Source organism: Palaemon carinicauda, chromosome 16 (assembly GCF_036898095.1).
Source record: "Palaemon carinicauda isolate YSFRI2023 chromosome 16, ASM3689809v2, whole genome shotgun sequence".
Taxonomy (NCBI): Eukaryota; Metazoa; Arthropoda; class Malacostraca; order Decapoda; family Palaemonidae; genus Palaemon; species Palaemon carinicauda.
Window position 1 is genome coordinate 5,661,381 of NC_090740.1, and position 17,228 is coordinate 5,678,608.

The window sequence follows — 17,228 nt, forward strand, 5'->3', positions numbered from 1 at the left end:
TCTTCAGGTGAGTGTAGTTGGGGTCCTTTATCTTCAGGAGAACTATTTGGGGTCGCTTATCTTCAGGTGATCCAGTTAATCATCTAGAAAGAATCGGATATTACCAGACAACAAGTCAGCATACACGCAGTAGGCCTACATAAGGTACATAGACCTTGGACCTACAGATCATTATATTCGACGGAGACAGTTATATGTTATAAATTATCTGCTGGAAATTATGTATCTTGATATTATTCGATCTTAATGCTGCTTTTGGTACAGTTTAGGAGATGATATAACTTATATATGTCTGTTGCTGCTTCCCGGATATTTTTTTCTCGTTTAAAGTCGGCTAATCAATTTTGCCTCTTTAATAGGTAATGGCATTGGCACTTTACGGTTTTGTATTCTCTCCAAGCACTTTTAGTTATTAGCAGTTCACTTTCTTTCTTTACGCATTTTTCTCTTTTCTCTAAAATCTCCCAAACGAACAAGGAAATACTCATTTTTTTAATGAGGCGCATTTGCAATGACACGCAGCGATGCCCCTTTAGCTCGGAAAAGTTTCCTGCAATCTGATTGGTTGGAATTATCTTGTTCAACCAATCAGCGAGCAGGAAACTTTTCCGAGCTAAATGAGCACCGCTTCGAGTCGGTACAAATTATTATTATTATTATTATTATTACTATCCAAGCTACAACCCTAATTGGAAAAGCAAGATGCTATAAGCCCAGGGGCTCCAACAGGGAAAAATAGCCCAGTGAGGAAAGGAAATGAGGAAATAAATAACTGAAGAGAACAAATTAACAATAAATCATTCTAAAAAAAGTAATGTCAAAAGAGATATATCATATATAAACTATTAACAACGTCAACAACAAAAATGTCATATATAAACTATAAAAAGACTCATGTCCGTCTGGTCAACAAAAAAGCATTTGCTCCAACTTTGAACTTTTGAAGTTCTACTGATTCAACAACCCGATTAGGAAGATCATTCCACAACTTGGTAACAGCTGGAATAAAACTTCTAGAGTACTGCGTAGTATTGAGTCTTATGATGGAGAAGGCCTGGCTATTAGAATTAACTGCCTGTCTAGTATTACGAACAGGATAGAATTGTCCAGGGAGATCTGAATGTAAAGGATGGTCAGAGTTATGAAAAATCTTATGCAACATGCATAATGAACTAATTGATCGACGGTGCCAGAGATTAATATCTAGATCAGGAATAAGAAATTTAATAGACCGTAAGTTTCTGTCCAACAAATTAAGATGAGAATCAGCAGCTGAAGACCAGACAGGAGAACAATACTCAAAACAAGGTAGAATAAAAGAATTAAAACACTTCTTCAGAATAGATTGATCACCGAATATCTTAAAAGATTTTCTCAATAAGCCAATTTTTTGTGCAATTGAAGAAGACACAGACCTTATATGTTTCTCAAAAGTAAATTTGCTGTCAAGAATCACGCCTAAAATTTTGAAAGAGTCATACAAATTTAAAGAAACATTATCAATACTGAGATCCGGATGTTGAGGAGCCACCGTCCTTGACCTACTTACAATCATACTTTGAGTTTTGTTAGGATTCAACTTCATACCCCATAATTTGCACCATGCACTAATTTTAGCTAAATCTCTATTAAGGGATTCACCAACTCCAGATCTACATTCAGGGGATGGAATTGATGCAAAGAGAGTAGCATCATCTGCATATGCAACAAGCTTATTTTCTAGGCCAAACCACATGTCATGTGTATATAGTATGAAAAGTAATGGGCCAAGAACACTACCCTGTGGAACACCGGATATCACATTCCTATACTCACTATGGTGCCCATTAACAACAACTCTTTGAGATCTACTACTTAAAAAATCAATAATAATGCTAAGAAACGACCCACCCACTCCCAACTGTTTCAGTTTGAAAACAAGGGCCTCATGATTAACACGGTCAAAGGCAGCACTAAAATCAAGGCCAATCATACGAACTTCCCGACCACAATCGAGGGATTTCTGTACTGCATTGGAGATTGTAAGAAGGGCATCACATGCTCCAAGGCCTTTCCGAAAACCAAATTGCAAACTAGGGAATAGATGATTACCTTCAGCAAACCTATTAAGACGTTTTGCCAGAAGACGTTCAAAAACTTTAGATAATATGGGAGTTATGGAAATTGGGCGGTAATCAGTGGGACTTGAGCTACCACAAACACATTTACATAGAGGAGTAACATTACCAATTCTCCAACAAGTGCTAAAAGCTCCTCTTCTTGCTAACTTGCGTAAAATAACAGATAACTTTGGAGCTAAGAAATCTGCTGTCTTTATAAAAAACAAAGGAAAAATACCATTTGGGTCTACACCTCCATAAGCATCAAGGTCCATCAACAGAGCTTTAATCTCACGAGATCGAAAAGCTAAACTAGTTAGTTTAGCCTCAGGAAAACAGGAATGAGGAAGTTCAAGTTTTTCATTACTCTGTTTACTGTCAAAAACATCAGCCAAAAGGGTTGCCTTTTCCTTTGGACAGTGAGTGACTGAGCCATCTGGCTTAAGTAAAGGAGGAACTGTTGCATCTACACCAAAGAGTGCAGACTTAAGGGTAGACCACCATTTATGTTCCTGAGTTGTACCAGAGAGGGTTTCTTTTATGATTAAATTGTACTCCTTTTCAGTTGAGGCATAAACTCTCTGAGCAAAAGCTCGAAGCTGAGTATAGTTGTTCCAGGTCAAATCTGATCTGTTACCCTTCCAAAGGTGATAGGCCTCCTGCTTCTCCAAATAAGCACGTCTACAATCATCATTGAACCACGGTTTGTCCTTCATTCGGTACCTTAGCACACGAGAAGGGATACGCCTATCAATTATGTTGACTAGATTCTCATTCAAAGGGACAACAGGATCTACACTATTATATAATTGTGACCAATTCAAGCACAAAAGATCATGCAAAATCCCATTCCAGTCTGCTTGGGATTTCATATAAATTTTACAAGAATATGATATATCAGGGACAGGGTGCTCAGTCTTCACTAATAATGAAATCAAGGCATGATCAGAAGTCCCGACTGGAGAACCAACCTTACTAGTTATAACGCCAGGGGAGTCAGTGTATACGAGATCCAAGCAATTACCAGACCTGTGAGTAGCTTCATTTATGATTTGCTCACAGCCTGATTCTGAGGCAAAGTCTAAAGCTCTTAAGCCATGGCGATCGGTAGGAGAGATAGAACTCAACCACTCCCTATGGTGAGCATTAAAATCACCAACAAAGACAAACGAAGCCTTTCTATCATCTTCTTGTATCTTAGCCATAATGGTAAGAAGACAATCAAAGATAGAATCATCCATGTCTGGATTCCGGTAGATTGAACACAAATAAAAGTTGTTATGCCTGCCACAAACTTTTATTACCTGAATCTCATGACATCCACATTGATAGCAGGACTTATGAGAAGCAGGGTACTCGGTCCTAATATACACCGCCATTCCCCTGGCCCTAGGAATGGAATCACGTTTCAGCATTATTGGCTTCTTAAAACCAGTTATAAGGAGCTCAGATGAGTGCCTCATATTAGAAACCAAAGTTTCTGAACACAAAAGAATATCATACTGTCTGGACGCAACTGTAAGGTCTCGGATATTTGCATGAAGACCACGAATATTGCAATACAGAAGACGACATTGACGAAATCTAGGACGTACTGGTCCCGGATTTTGCTCAATGTCTCCAGACAGCATAAGAATTAATAGAAATAAAAAAGACACATCATACTTAAAAACTAGATTAACAAGAATTAAAACAAAAACAATATGTACAGAATAATAATAAAAGTGATTGATGATATCCATAGACTATAGTAAAAAGTCGGAAAAACTGGTCAACATGGAGGAGCCGATACACCATGCAAGGCTAAATACCCTCCAGGATAGCCACTTCAACTGAAGGGAGGACAGTAAGGATGGTTTTGAGAAGAAAAAATCAGAAAAAGGAAAAGACAACCTCTTGATAAACCACCAGGCATCCATGGCCCTTCTATTAAGCCTGCCCAACACACCATTTCAAAAAAACAAGAGGAAGAAAAAAAAATAAGATAGAATAGTGTGCCCGAGTGTACCCTCAAGCAAGAGAACTCTAACCCAAGACAGCGGAAGACCATGGTACAGAGGCTATGGCACTACCCAAGACTAGAGGACAATGGTTTAATTTTGGAGTGTCCTTCTCCTAGAAGAGCTGCTTACCATAGCTAAAGAGTCTCTTCTACCCTTACCAAGAGGAAAGTACACTGAACAAATTGCAGTGCAGTAAATTAACCCCTTGGTGAAGAAGTGTTATGTATCTCATTGTTGTCAGATGTATGAGGAAAGACGAGAATATGTAAAGAATAGGCCAGACTATTCCGTGTAAGTGTAGGCAAAGAAAAAATAAGCCGTAACTAGAGAGAGGGGTCCAATGCAATACTGTCTGGCCAGTCAAAGGATCCAATACCTCTCTAGTGGTAGTATCTCAACGGGCAGCTGGTGCCCTGGCCAACCTACTACCTACTATCCTCCATTTTGGCATAATATATTTCCAATGAACTATATTATTTTATCAGGTATTAAAGGAATCTTAAAATATTGCTTCAAGTGGAAATTCATGAAGAATGAACTATCTGGCTACATTGCTGAAGCATTTGTTTTTAATCAGGATGATGGTTATTCAAGCAAAATCAGTCAAATGAATGTCATTTGCAGATTATATTTATAAAATGGCTATATAACTTAACAGAAAATTTCTTTCCTGTTAACATTCACCAAGAATGAAATATTTGGCTACACTGTAGAAGCCAGAGTTGCCAGGTTTTCTAAATGGAAAAAGGCCAACTTCTAATCAACAGAAGCTTTAAAAGGCCAACCCATTAGTAGAAAAGGGCCAAATATATAGTATTTAAGAACCACCTTTTTTTATATTACTAAAGGCCAACCAAATTAAAATAAAAAGGCCAAATTTGAGGTTTTGTGGCCTGAAAAAAAGGCCAAACTGGCAACCCTGGTAGAAGCATTTGTTTTGAATCAAGACGATGGTTCTTTTCGCAAAATGTGATAAATGAATGTAATTTACAGATTATATCAATAAAATTACTATATAATTTACTCTTATAATTAATATAAATATTTTTAAAGCTGTTAATTTATAATTATTATGTTTGTACGTTGTAAATCAATGAAAATTTCTATTGCATCATCAAATAGGGAAATGCTGGTCCAGGGTTGCCATTCGTACGATAATTATAGTACGTGTACGATTATTTTGGGTCCGGTACGATGTACGATACATACCTAAGGTATAAACAATGTAGGTGTGTGTGGGTTTAATTAAACAATTATACTAAAATCTTTTGAAATAAGTCAATCATGTAACACCCTAATAATTATACTGAAACTGTGTACGATAATTTTGGTTGAAAAACGACAATTTTAAGGCTCATGTACGATAATTCAGTCGAAATAATCTGGCAACCCTGAGGGAAATGCTGGTCCAGTCGAATGGCAAGACTCGCTAAGTGTGAATGTAGTGCAACTTTTCTCTCCGCTTAATTGTCCTCGTAGGTAAAATGTGCTTATGAAAAACGATGACATATTGTGCCAAAAGTGTTTCTAGTGCTTTATCTGGATAGCAAACGCCCCACATTCCCCCATTGTCATCATGAATCGCCCAAAGCCCTTCAGGAATCCCTTCGCGGGGGTGAGATACGAACATCTTGTGGCTGGTGTGTCCGGAGGGGTCGCCTCTACTCTAATTCTACATCCTCTCGATCTGTTGAAGATTAGGTTCGCTGGTGAGTAATGGATTTAATTTATTAAATTGAAATTATTTTTAGCTGAATTCAAAAATATTCCTAAATGCAATGAATTTTAACTGAGGCTCATTTGCCCTAGGCTAAATACTAGGCCTAGTCTGGGTATATCATAAGCTACCATTTATAAATTTTTATTTATCAATTTTATGATCCAAAGATAATCTAATTACTACTATTTTTTCTATATTTTTATTTTATTTTATAGGGTAATTTACCGTTATTATTTTTAAGCGAATAAACAAGATGGGCGCTGATGCCCTTGAAGATTTTTTTTTCTTTTTTTATTTTTTTTAGACCTATGGAAGGTCCTAAGCCGGTGCGACCTTGTTTTTTTCGTGAAAATATAAATTTCACTTTTAGGGCGAAATCGAACCAGAAATAATTTAGATTAAGGTTCCTCATTTAGATTTTTTTTTTTTTTTTTTTTTAGACCTATGGCATGTCTAAAGCCGGTGCGACCTTGTTTTTTTTCGTGAAAATATAAATTTCACTTTTAGGCCGAAAAGGAACCAGAAATAATTTGGATCAAGGTTCCTCAATTAGGTTTTTTTTTTTATTTTTTTATTTTTTTTTTATTTTTATTTTTTTTTTATTTATTTTTTATTTTTTTTTTTTTAGACCTATGGCAGTCTAAAGCCGGTGCGACATTGTTTTTTTTCGTGAAAATATAAATTTAACTTTTAAGCCGAAATGGAACCGGAAATAACTTAGATCAAGGTTCCTCATTTAGATATTTTTTTAAGCATACAGAACTACCGGTGACGGGCGAGATGTAAACGGAAGTTATAGAATGCTGACAAAGTATCAACAATTTGCTCTTTTGGAAAAATTATTATAGTATTTTATATTATATAACATCCAGAACTAAACTATTGCATGAGTATTGATTAAGATTTATGTAATTTGGATGGGGTAATTTATTCTCAATTTCATTTTATTTATAAAACATTATTGTAGAGTGAATTTTTATTTGTTTACAGGGAGCACGTGTAGAAAGTTTGGTGAAAGATAAAAAATAGTTAAAAGTGTATTAACATACCTTAGCCCCACCCAACCTTTCTTAATTTAGTAGTAGCAATTCAGAATATTATCATTGTTATTATTATTATTATGAAGGAACTGGAGAATTACGACAACGCCAAACATTCTTAAATTTATTTCCGTCACCAACAAATAACAACGTTTCAAACATCTCTGTGTTCATAATCATGTTCCTGGGTAAAAGAAAGTAAAACAATAAAGAGCAAGCTGTACATAAATATTGTAAACAAACAAATAAATTCTAAGTTAGAATGTACAGCTTGCTCTTTATTGTTTTACTTTCTTTTACCCAGGAACATGATTATGAACACAGAGATGTTTGAAACGTTGTTATTTGTTGGTGACGGAAATAAATTTAAGAATGTTTGGCGTTGTCGTAATTCTCCAGTTCCTTATTAAACTGAGGTTCCCTTCCACCCGCTCAGTATCGGATATTATTATTATGATTATTATGAGCCAAGGTACAACCTTTAATGAGAAATCTATGAAGAAAGGGAGCCTTTGTACATCAGCGGCCAGTTTCTCCCGTGTGGATTAAAAATGGACAACAACTAACCTAAACTTTCCCCCCTAACCTAACCTACATGCCATGTCCATACCTACTTACCTAACGGGGTTGGGTGGGGGTTAACGCCCCCTTGCGTCCCTCCTTATACTGCCGTACAGTATTCTAAATTAGCCGTAATCTTTCGTACAGGTGCCCACTATCATACATACACCCCAAAGAAAGTATTTATTGTAAGTATTGAATAAAAATCTAAAATATCTGAAGATCAGTAACAGCATTAAAATACCATAGATTTATTATATAAGCCTTTGTTCACATGTCCATCGGCAAAGCATTTACAAGAATTTTGAACTTTGAAATATATTGCTATATTTGTTGTCTAGTAATACAGTATAGTTCATTCTGCTTGACTTATATTAAAAAAAACCATCAAGGTTATCTTCAAGTTTTCTTACTCTGTTGAAGTGGTTAGTGGATATGTCTCCAACAGTTGCCTCTCTCAGCATTTCTCTGTAGTAGGTAGTTTTAATATTGCGAGAAAATTTTTATTGTAAGAAAATATTTTCAGTAATTAGTATTTTTCTTGATATTGAATGTTCTTAATCTGAGTAATATTTTTAGCATAATAAAAACCTATTGGAAGTTAATGTAATATTTAACTAATAAATGAACATTAGTGCATCAAATATACTGTATTTACATTTTAAATGAACCATATGGTTTTAAAGTGCATTGTATTGAAATTCATTGTGGAGTTTATTTGTTTCCTCATTTCCTTTCCTTACGTGCCTATATTTCCCTGTTGGAGCCCTTGGGCTTATATCATCCTACATTTTCAAGTAGTGTTGTAGCTTATCTAGTAATAGTGAAGACAATGATTTCCAGAGTTCAGACTTGCATCAAATGTTTTCATGTTGAACAGGCTGACATAAGTCTCGTTTTACTGTGTATATGGAAGATCTGCTTTAATGTTCTTACTGTTCTTAAAATATTTTATTCTAATTATTTATTACTTTTTATATAGTGTATTTATGTCCCTTTTTCCTTTCCTCAATGGGCTGTTTTTTCTCTGTTGGGGCCCTTGGTCTTTTAGCATCCTGCTCTTCCAACTAGAGTTGTAGCTTAGCTAGTAATAATAATAATGATAATAATAACTTGAATAAAACATCATGCAGTGTCCGGTGATCTTGGGTATTACAATCCACAATTATATGCGTTTGTATATTTAAGAATGGCAGGAGCTTTTGCACTTTTTGTGAAGTGCCTCTTCAGCTGAAGAGGCCCTTTTCAAAAAGTGCAAAAGCTCCGGCTATTTTTTAAATATAAAAATGCATATAATTGTGGATTTTAATACCCGCAATTATATACGTTTGTATACTGTATTTGAAAATGGCAGGAGCTTGGGCACTTTTTGTAAAGTGCCTCTTCACTTAAAGAGGCACTTTGAAAAAGAATGGTGCAAGTATGATGCTGGTGCGTATCTTGTAAATGGGATGTCTCCCATGGATCTGCACCCTCTTCCTTTTGTGTTCTCTCCAAGGGGATATATTTCTTTACGTCCTGAAAGCTTGATCGCGGTTGCGCATGCACATTCGGTGATGGCAAATCTTGCGATAATGATAGGCGCACTCATTAAAAGTCATCACCTTGATGCACAGTGCATTGCATGCGGACTCTTTTTCCCTTCCCAGATGGACAGGCGATAGCTGGTAAATAATCACGCCAGGGAGCAGCTTCCACACACATTTAGTATACATCATAATGCTTACTGAAGGGAGGGAAACTACTCCCGTATGAGTGTCTGTTCGTGTTTTCAAGTGAGCTCAGTCTAGGCCATAGTCAGCTAACTTCGTAGACAATGCTTAGTATACTGTACATCATAACGCTTACTGAAGGGAGGGAAACTACTCCCCTATGAATGTCTGTTCGTGTTTTCAAGTGAGCTCAGTTTAGGCCATAGTCAGCTAACTTCGTAGACATTGCTGGTCGGAAGAAAATTGGATCGCCGCCCTTCATTTTCCCTGATGGGTCAATTAGCCATTTAAGATCTGATTTTATTATTCTTACCAGCTAAGCTACAACCTTAGTTGGAAAAGCAGGATGCTATAAATCCAATACCTCCAAATGTTAGGAAAGGAAATATGGAAATAAATACCGTAAAGTACAGGAAAGGTGATGAATAATTAAAATAGAATATTTTGATAGCAACAACAAAATAAATCCTTTATATAACCTATAAAAAATTAAGAAAATATAGAGAAAGAGAAATATAATAGGATAGTGTAGGCTACTCTCAAGTAAGAGAACTCTATCCCCAAGGCAGTGGAAGACCATGGTACAGAGGAAAGGATAAGAGAACAATCGTTTGGATTTTGAGCCTCCTATAAGAGCTGCTTACCTTAACTAAAGAGTCTCTTCTACACTTATCAAGAGGAAAGTAGCCACTGAACAATTACAGTGCAGTAGTTAACCTCATGAGTGAAAAAGAATTGTTTGGTAAGCTCCGTGTTGTCAGGTGTATGAGAAGAGAGGAGGATGTGGAGAGAATAGGCCAGACTATTCAGTGTACTGTATGTATAGGCAAAGGAAAAATCAGCCGGAACCAGAGAAAGAGATTCAATTAGAGACTGTCTGGCCATTCAAAGGACCCAGTACCACTAGCAGTAGTATTCCACCATTTCTCTCCCTATGGGAGAGACAATATTGCTTAATCCTTCACTGAGAACAAAGAAAGAAACCGAGATTACACGCTACTGTACTTTGCTTTTACCTTCACTTTGTCACCCCACATGTGCGATCGGTCACTTCTCACCTGTTTGCACTCACATTGGAACGCTGCTAGGCATTAGCGTGTTACAAGGGGTTTGCGCTTTCTATGGGGCCACCATCTCGCCTGTTTGCAATCGCGCACCGCATCTGATTGCGCACATTTTCACCTCATCTGTTCGCTATTGTGTGCATCTTGGGAGTGCCCCACCCTTGCTCGTGATCTGGTACATCAACGGAAATGCCACCTTAACTGCTTGCCATTGGCCGCCCACCATCTAACTTGTTTGCGATCGATCACACACCATATCAACTGTTTGTAATCATGCACCTGCTCACCAAGGAGCTCTTATATGGGAGCACCTTTTGTACCCCTCTCCTTTTTATTGTTTGGTCGTATAGCGGGATGTACTGTACCTATCTTTTCTCGCTCATTCATCAGCCTTAGAGCATTCACATGCTGGTGCTCTCCTATCTATTCGTGCTCAAACTCTCTCACCAGTTGGCATGCAAGCTTCTGATCGCAAGTACTTACTCATTGGCTCCTGATGTCACACCATGTTGCACTTAAGTGTGCCTTACTGGGATTTATTGTCAGGAAACCTACTGTTTGCATTTGCCCTTCTTGAAAACTATGCTCATCTGTTAAGAGCTCACATTCACCTTTTATTTAGGCAAGAAATTAATAATGGTTTTTTCGCCAGTGAATTTTTGGGCGGTGAGAGATCACTTACTAAGAACATTCCTTCCCCGGAGCTACGTGTTGTCATGATATACAAATGCTTATACTCCTTTTACCTGTTCTCTTACATAAATGAGTGTTTACACTACCAGTAGGATTAACGGCCTTTGTGCTTATCTTCTTTTCATTCAAAAGTTTCCGCTAGCTTTTGGGAGTGCGTGGGAAAAATGCTTATCAAAGGTCAATCCCTTGTGAACTGACATTGGTAGTACATGCTGATTGTCAACCGTAGAGGGTCTTGTACCGATGGAGTTGCCCTCAACCGAATGCTAATACCGCCAGTCATTTTGAGGCCGATGCATTATTTTATTTTATAATGTAGGCCTCATCTATCTCCCCTGCTACTGGCCCAAGCGGTTGTACCCTGGCCCTGTCTATGTTGGTTGAAAGGCTGCAGGGTCAGCAAATTACTTCTATGGATTTGGATGCCTCGAACATGGAGGCTGCATCATAGTTAGACCACTGGTCATGGACAGTGGGGTATTTAGCCTCGAGAAGACCTCTCGGACACATAAATGAATGGGCAGTTCAAGGCCATCGCTCTGTCAAGAGGAAAATCATTGGAGTTTTTGGTCCACGAGGTGGCCAACCGGTTGGCTAACTGGTTCTTGAAGAACGAGATGCAACGGTTTCCAAGGAGAATGGTATCTGGACCTTCTGCATCTACTAGTGTAGATTCAGAGAGAGCTTCCCCAGTGGCACAATCTGCTTTTTCAGCCTCACCCGCAGAGGTTCCACAACTCGGTGGAATCCCTATCATGTCAAGGGTTGAGGTTATCCAGCATCTCTTCCTTATCAGTTCTGAGATCGGCAATCATAGTAGGATTTTACCCAGCCAGTTTGGTAAAAGTAACATCTTACTCCAACCTAAGGAAGAAGGTGTGTATTGTGTGAACAGGCCGCAAATTTTAAAAGTAATTTTTATTTTTCCTAACTATGCAGACATGAGTCCTTTAACTTCATGCATTCACCTTTTCCCTGAAGTCCCAGATGCAATCGAAGTGACTGTTCATTGTACTGGCGGAAGGGGCTTCTCTGTCGTCGGCTGCTAACTACTGGGTATTGCCAACACCTTATAAGTTTTAACTGCCGAGTTTCAGCTGCGCTTAAATCTATTCTTATATTAAAGGACTTAGTTTTGTATAGCTAGGAAAGATACGATTTACTCATACAGTACCGTATTGGCAGTAATCAATACAATACATTAGACATCTTAGTTTAGTGGTGAAGAATGTATTGGACTGTCATCCCCAGAGGGATGAAAAGTGAAGTTATTTTGGTTGTGGGTTGGAGCATGGCATGGATTGAAAGGTTGTTACCGAGTTTAAAGGTTTAAAAGCCATTCATGAATGGCAGAGGCAAAGGATGATGACATTGCCTTAGCCATCAAAACGATGCCCTAGAGACTGACCATATACATATGATCAGCGCCCAAGCCCCCTCTCCATCGAAGCTAGGACCAAGAAGGGCCAGGCAATGGCTGCTGATGACTCGGCAGATAGACCTATAGGCTCACCCAAACCCCCCATCCTTATATCACAAGGATGGGGAGGTTGAAGCGACCAAAGAATCCAACGAGTTTGAGCGGGACTTGAACCCCAGTATGGCGTTCACCAGTCAGGGACGTTACCACGTCGGCCACCACAACCCTAAGAACACTTACTCCCCTGTTGTACAAACTTGTGCTTTGATATTTGCACTTACGTCATAGCTTTTTGAAGGTCTGGAGGATATACCTCTTTGATATTCTTATTTTGCAAAAGTAACGATGATGATGAATTTAATTTGCTAATATGATCACTCCAGTTGAAGCATTAAAGTTACAGTTGTGTAATTATGGGAGTTATGTAAAGTTTGAGTATAGTATACTGTTGTTTAGTCTACTGTACAGATCTTATCAGGATTATGAAATAATTTAGACGAACTTTAGGATTTTATCTTTCCTGTCATATGATTGTCACTTAATAAAAGTTATCTTAGAATATGTTGGTCATTAAGGATAACATGCTCTTTTAAAGAGTTGAATGAGGTATAAAATTATTTTTATTATTATTATTATCAAAGTTGTTGATAATAAAATTACTAAATGCCATTTCAAGCAAGCTCTCATAAAATAAAATTCTAGTCGATGGGATTAGTGACAATTTAACTAAATTTGAAACAAAAATTACAGTACAGTATACTGTATGCAGACTTGGAAAAAACGGACAATTGATTTTGATTAATTAACCCTTTTACCCCCAAAGGACGTACTGGTACGTTTCACAAAAGCCATCCCTTTACCCCCATTGACGTACCGGTACGTCCTTGCAAAAAATGCTATAAAATTTTTTTTTTTCATATTTTTGATAATTTTTTGAGAAAATTCAAGCATTTTCCAAGAGAATGAGGCCAACCTGACCTCTCTGACAAAAATTAAGGCTGTTAGAGCAATTAAAAAAAAAAATATACTGCAAAATGTGCTGGGAAAAACATAACCCCCTGGGGGTTAAGGGTTGGAAATTTCCAAATAGCCTGGGGGTTAAAGGGTTAATGCAAATAATGCAATTTTTAAAATTATCATTGCAACCTTTCTTAAGCATAAGAGCATCATCCATAATATTGCCAACAAGGCTGTCTTATTGTTTGTGAGTACAGTGCAAGAAGGGGCAAAGGCCTCTGCTACTGGACAATGCAACACAAAGGCTTGGCAGCAGAGTGGATGTTGATAAATACTTGGGCTCTGTGCTAAATTTTGCACTTTTGCTAAATCGTCATCTTTTTTTCCTCCCCAGTTTTTTTTTTTTTCATATTTTACAGTATATAGCTATACTTTTAGTTTAATCTTGCTGGCATAAGCTGTTTTTTACAGTACTTTATTATTTTTTTAGTCATTATATACAGTATGTGAATATGAGGCCCTTTGCGTTAATAGGGATAGGAGGAGATGATGATATGTAAATATGGTTTGGGAAGGTTGGGAAATGAGATGATTGCACTGTATCTATGAATGATAGAATCAGTTTAGTTTATACCGGTGTGTGTGTGTGTGTATATATATATATATATATATATATATATATATATATATATATACACTGTATATTGTGTGTTATATCTTCTTTTATGAACATGCTGTATTATACTGAACTCTGTTGACTTGAACAGTGCATATATATCTTGACACTCATTATCAGTGTTATATTTGTGTTTAGAAAATATTGGTAATAATATGTATGGATTCTCCGTATTACAGTAATTGAATTTTAATTCTAATTTGATTTTCTATTTTCTTTCAGTCAGCGATACTTCAGCATCGGCCAAGCCTCATTATACCGGTTTAACCCAAGCCATCGTTCAGATTTTCCGCCATGAGGGCATCCGAGGACTTTACAGAGGGGTCACTCCCAATGTGTGGGGTGCTGGATCAGCCTGGGGGCTCTATTTTTTATTGTGAGTAAATGGTTACAGTATCTGTTTTGTCTTTTTTTAATTGCTGTAGCATTGTTCTGGAAAACTTGGGATAATGCAGTACTGTATAGTATTTGTGTGTTTTAAAAGGAATCAGGTTTGTAAATACCAGAAAATTTAAATTCACTTAGCGTTTTAGTCTATCTCTGCATCAATACAGTGGTTCAATAATGTTAATAATCTCTCTCTCTCTCTCTCTCTCTCTCTCTCTCTCTCTCTCTCTCTCTCTCTCTCTCTCTCTCTCTCTCTCTCTCTCTCTCTCTCTCTCTCTCTCTCAGGGTTCATTAAAGTCAATGTTTTATTGATTACTCTCACTGTCTCTGGAATTTGTCAATAAAATTGACAGAATAATGAAGGTACATTGATGCTATAAATGGATTGGTGGGATGTCATAGCTATTAGGTAAAATATAAACACATTAAAGTTGCTCAAATGTATCGGCAAATTCCTGCAATATGCCTATTGATCTTAGTAACTGGTTCTAGCAATAGTATAAAACAGACATGCACTGGCATCAATTTTATTTTTTACTCTAGGTGAATGCTGTGTGATGGTTTTTCTTACATGCAACTTGAAATGTAAGCATTGAAAGTGGATGGATGAGCACCGATGTCATTTTGACTATTTTGAAATTGAGTGCTTGGATAGTCTTAAGTGTAGAAATTGCTTATGGAATGTGAAAAAGAATGGTATCCCTATGTTTTTATGGTAGCAAAACAGACACATGGATATTGTGACTCAGATGTGTATGAGGATAAATACAGTATATCCATTACTATTGGTGAGTGAAGAGATTAGTTGAGAAGGATTATTCTAGGTTTAGATGAATGTGGTGCTTCCAGAAATATATAGAATTAAAATAAATGTGAGGAAAGTCTGTGTATGTAAAGAGCAAAGATGTGAAGACTTCAAACGTAAAGAAATCGCTATGTATGTGTATTGTGTTAGTTTGGCTTTGAAAACAGGAATGAGGAAAATTGAGTTTCTCATCACTTTGCTTACTGTCGAGCACATCAGCCAAGATGGTTGCCTTTTCTTTGGACAAGGAGTAACAATGGTTTCAGGTTTAAGCAAATTATGACTCGTTGAATTTACACCAGAGGGAAGATTTAAGGATAAACCCCTCTTTGAGTTCCTGGGTTGTACCAGAATGAGTTTCTTTTATTGTCAAATTGTGTTCAACTTCAGTTGAAGCGTAAATCAGCAACAGCTCATAGTTTAGTATAGTTACTCCAAGTCACTTCTGATCTATTTTCCAAAGACGACAAGCCTCGGTCTTCTCTAAAAGAGCAAGGATTTGTCCTTGATTCGACATTTCAACACTCGAGAAAGAATCTGCCTATTTAATTATGTTGATAAAATCTTCACTTAGGAGTACAATAGGCTCAACTCCTTTATATAAATGAGGATTTTGTGCATGATGTTGCAGTGTTGTCATTGTAGTCTATAAGAGTGACAGCAGATTTGTCTGGTATTAAGATAGTGTGGGAGAAATTTTTTCTCTATTGAAAACAATTTTCATGGTTATTAATCTGCTTCCCTAGGTGTTTATTATTGCAATGTCTCTCTCTCTCTCTCTCTCTCTCTCTCTCTCTCTCTCTCTCTCTCTCTCTCTCTCTCTCTCTCTCTCTCTCTCTCTCTCTCTCTCTCTCTAATATTGTATATTATGTAGTAATTGTGATATTCGGTATGACTGCCTGATATCCCATTACAGGTTTTAGTAATCAACACCATAGTGTGCTTTAAAATTAATAGGAAACTAAACACATCAATAACTTGCTGAGACGAATAGGGATATGAGCATACAGTACAAGGGTTACAAGAAGTATTGCATTGGTCTGTGAGCGAAAATTTTCACTATATGGAAATTTTTTGTGGACAAGTAATTACACAACGGTTCCCATCTTCCGCCCACCCATTGTTTACCATATATTCATGAGATTTTTACCCCATTTTGTGCCATTTTAAGGGAAAGGCAAAAGCCACCGTCTCTAGGTAGGTTCCTTGTCAAAATTGAACGTAACCGTGTAAATAAAAGATGACCAAGTTTAAAGATTTAAAGGCCGCTCATGAATGGCAGAGACAAGTGATAGGGACATTGCTTTATCAAGCAGGACAATGTCCTAGAGACTGACCATACATACGTATACGTATGATCAGCACCCAAGCTAGGACCAAGGAGGTCAAAGCAATGACTGCTGATGCCTTAGTATATAGACCTATAGGCTCCCCCAAACCCCCATCCTTACCTCACAAGGATAGTGAGGTTGCAGCAACCAAAGAAACTGACAAGTTTGGGTGGGACTTAAATCCCAGTCTGGCAATCACCAGTCAGGGATGTTACCTCATAGGCCACCACGATCCATAAAGAGTAAATTGGTTATTAACCCTTTTACCCCCAGGCTATTTGGAAATTTCCAACCCTTAATTCCCAAGGGGTTATTTTTTTCCCATCACATTTTGCAGTATATTTTTTTTAAATTGCTCTAACAGCCTTAATTTTTGTCATAGAGAGGTCAGGTTGGTCTCATTCTCTTGGAAAATGCCTGAATTTTCTCAAAAAATTATCAAAAATATGAAAAAAAAAATTTTTATAGCATTTTTTTGCAAGGACGTACCGGTACGTCCATGGGGGTAAAGGGATGGCTTTTGTGAAACGTACCAGTACGTCCTTTGGGGGTAAAAGGGTTAATTTAGTGATGATGAACTTTATTTGAGAGAGGAAGGTCTTGATATTCAACTAGAAGTGTTCATGGAGAGAGATTCTCTTTCCAACAGTAACGCCACTTCATCCTCCTCCTTTCTCTCATCTTCCTCATGCCAGCCTATACCTTCCTCAAAGGTGAAGTCACAGTTAATTTGTTAATTCTATTTTTCACTGTGAATTAA

General features: G+C 37.3%; 1 protein-coding gene across 2 annotated transcripts in view; it reads left to right on the forward strand.

The window, feature by feature from the left end:
* Positions 1-5,513: 5,513 nt before the first annotated feature.
* Positions 5,514-17,228, forward strand: part of LOC137655645 (solute carrier family 25 member 32) — a 36,405-nt gene continuing 24,690 nt past the window's right edge. For both annotated transcript variants that reach the window (XM_068389576.1, XM_068389577.1), the window contains exons 1-2: positions 5,514-5,811; positions 14,168-14,321. In XM_068389576.1, coding sequence (XP_068245677.1) covers positions 5,679-5,811; positions 14,168-14,321 — 287 coding nt within the window. In that variant the 5' untranslated portion in view covers positions 5,514-5,678. The remainder of the gene's footprint in view (positions 5,812-14,167; positions 14,322-17,228) is intronic.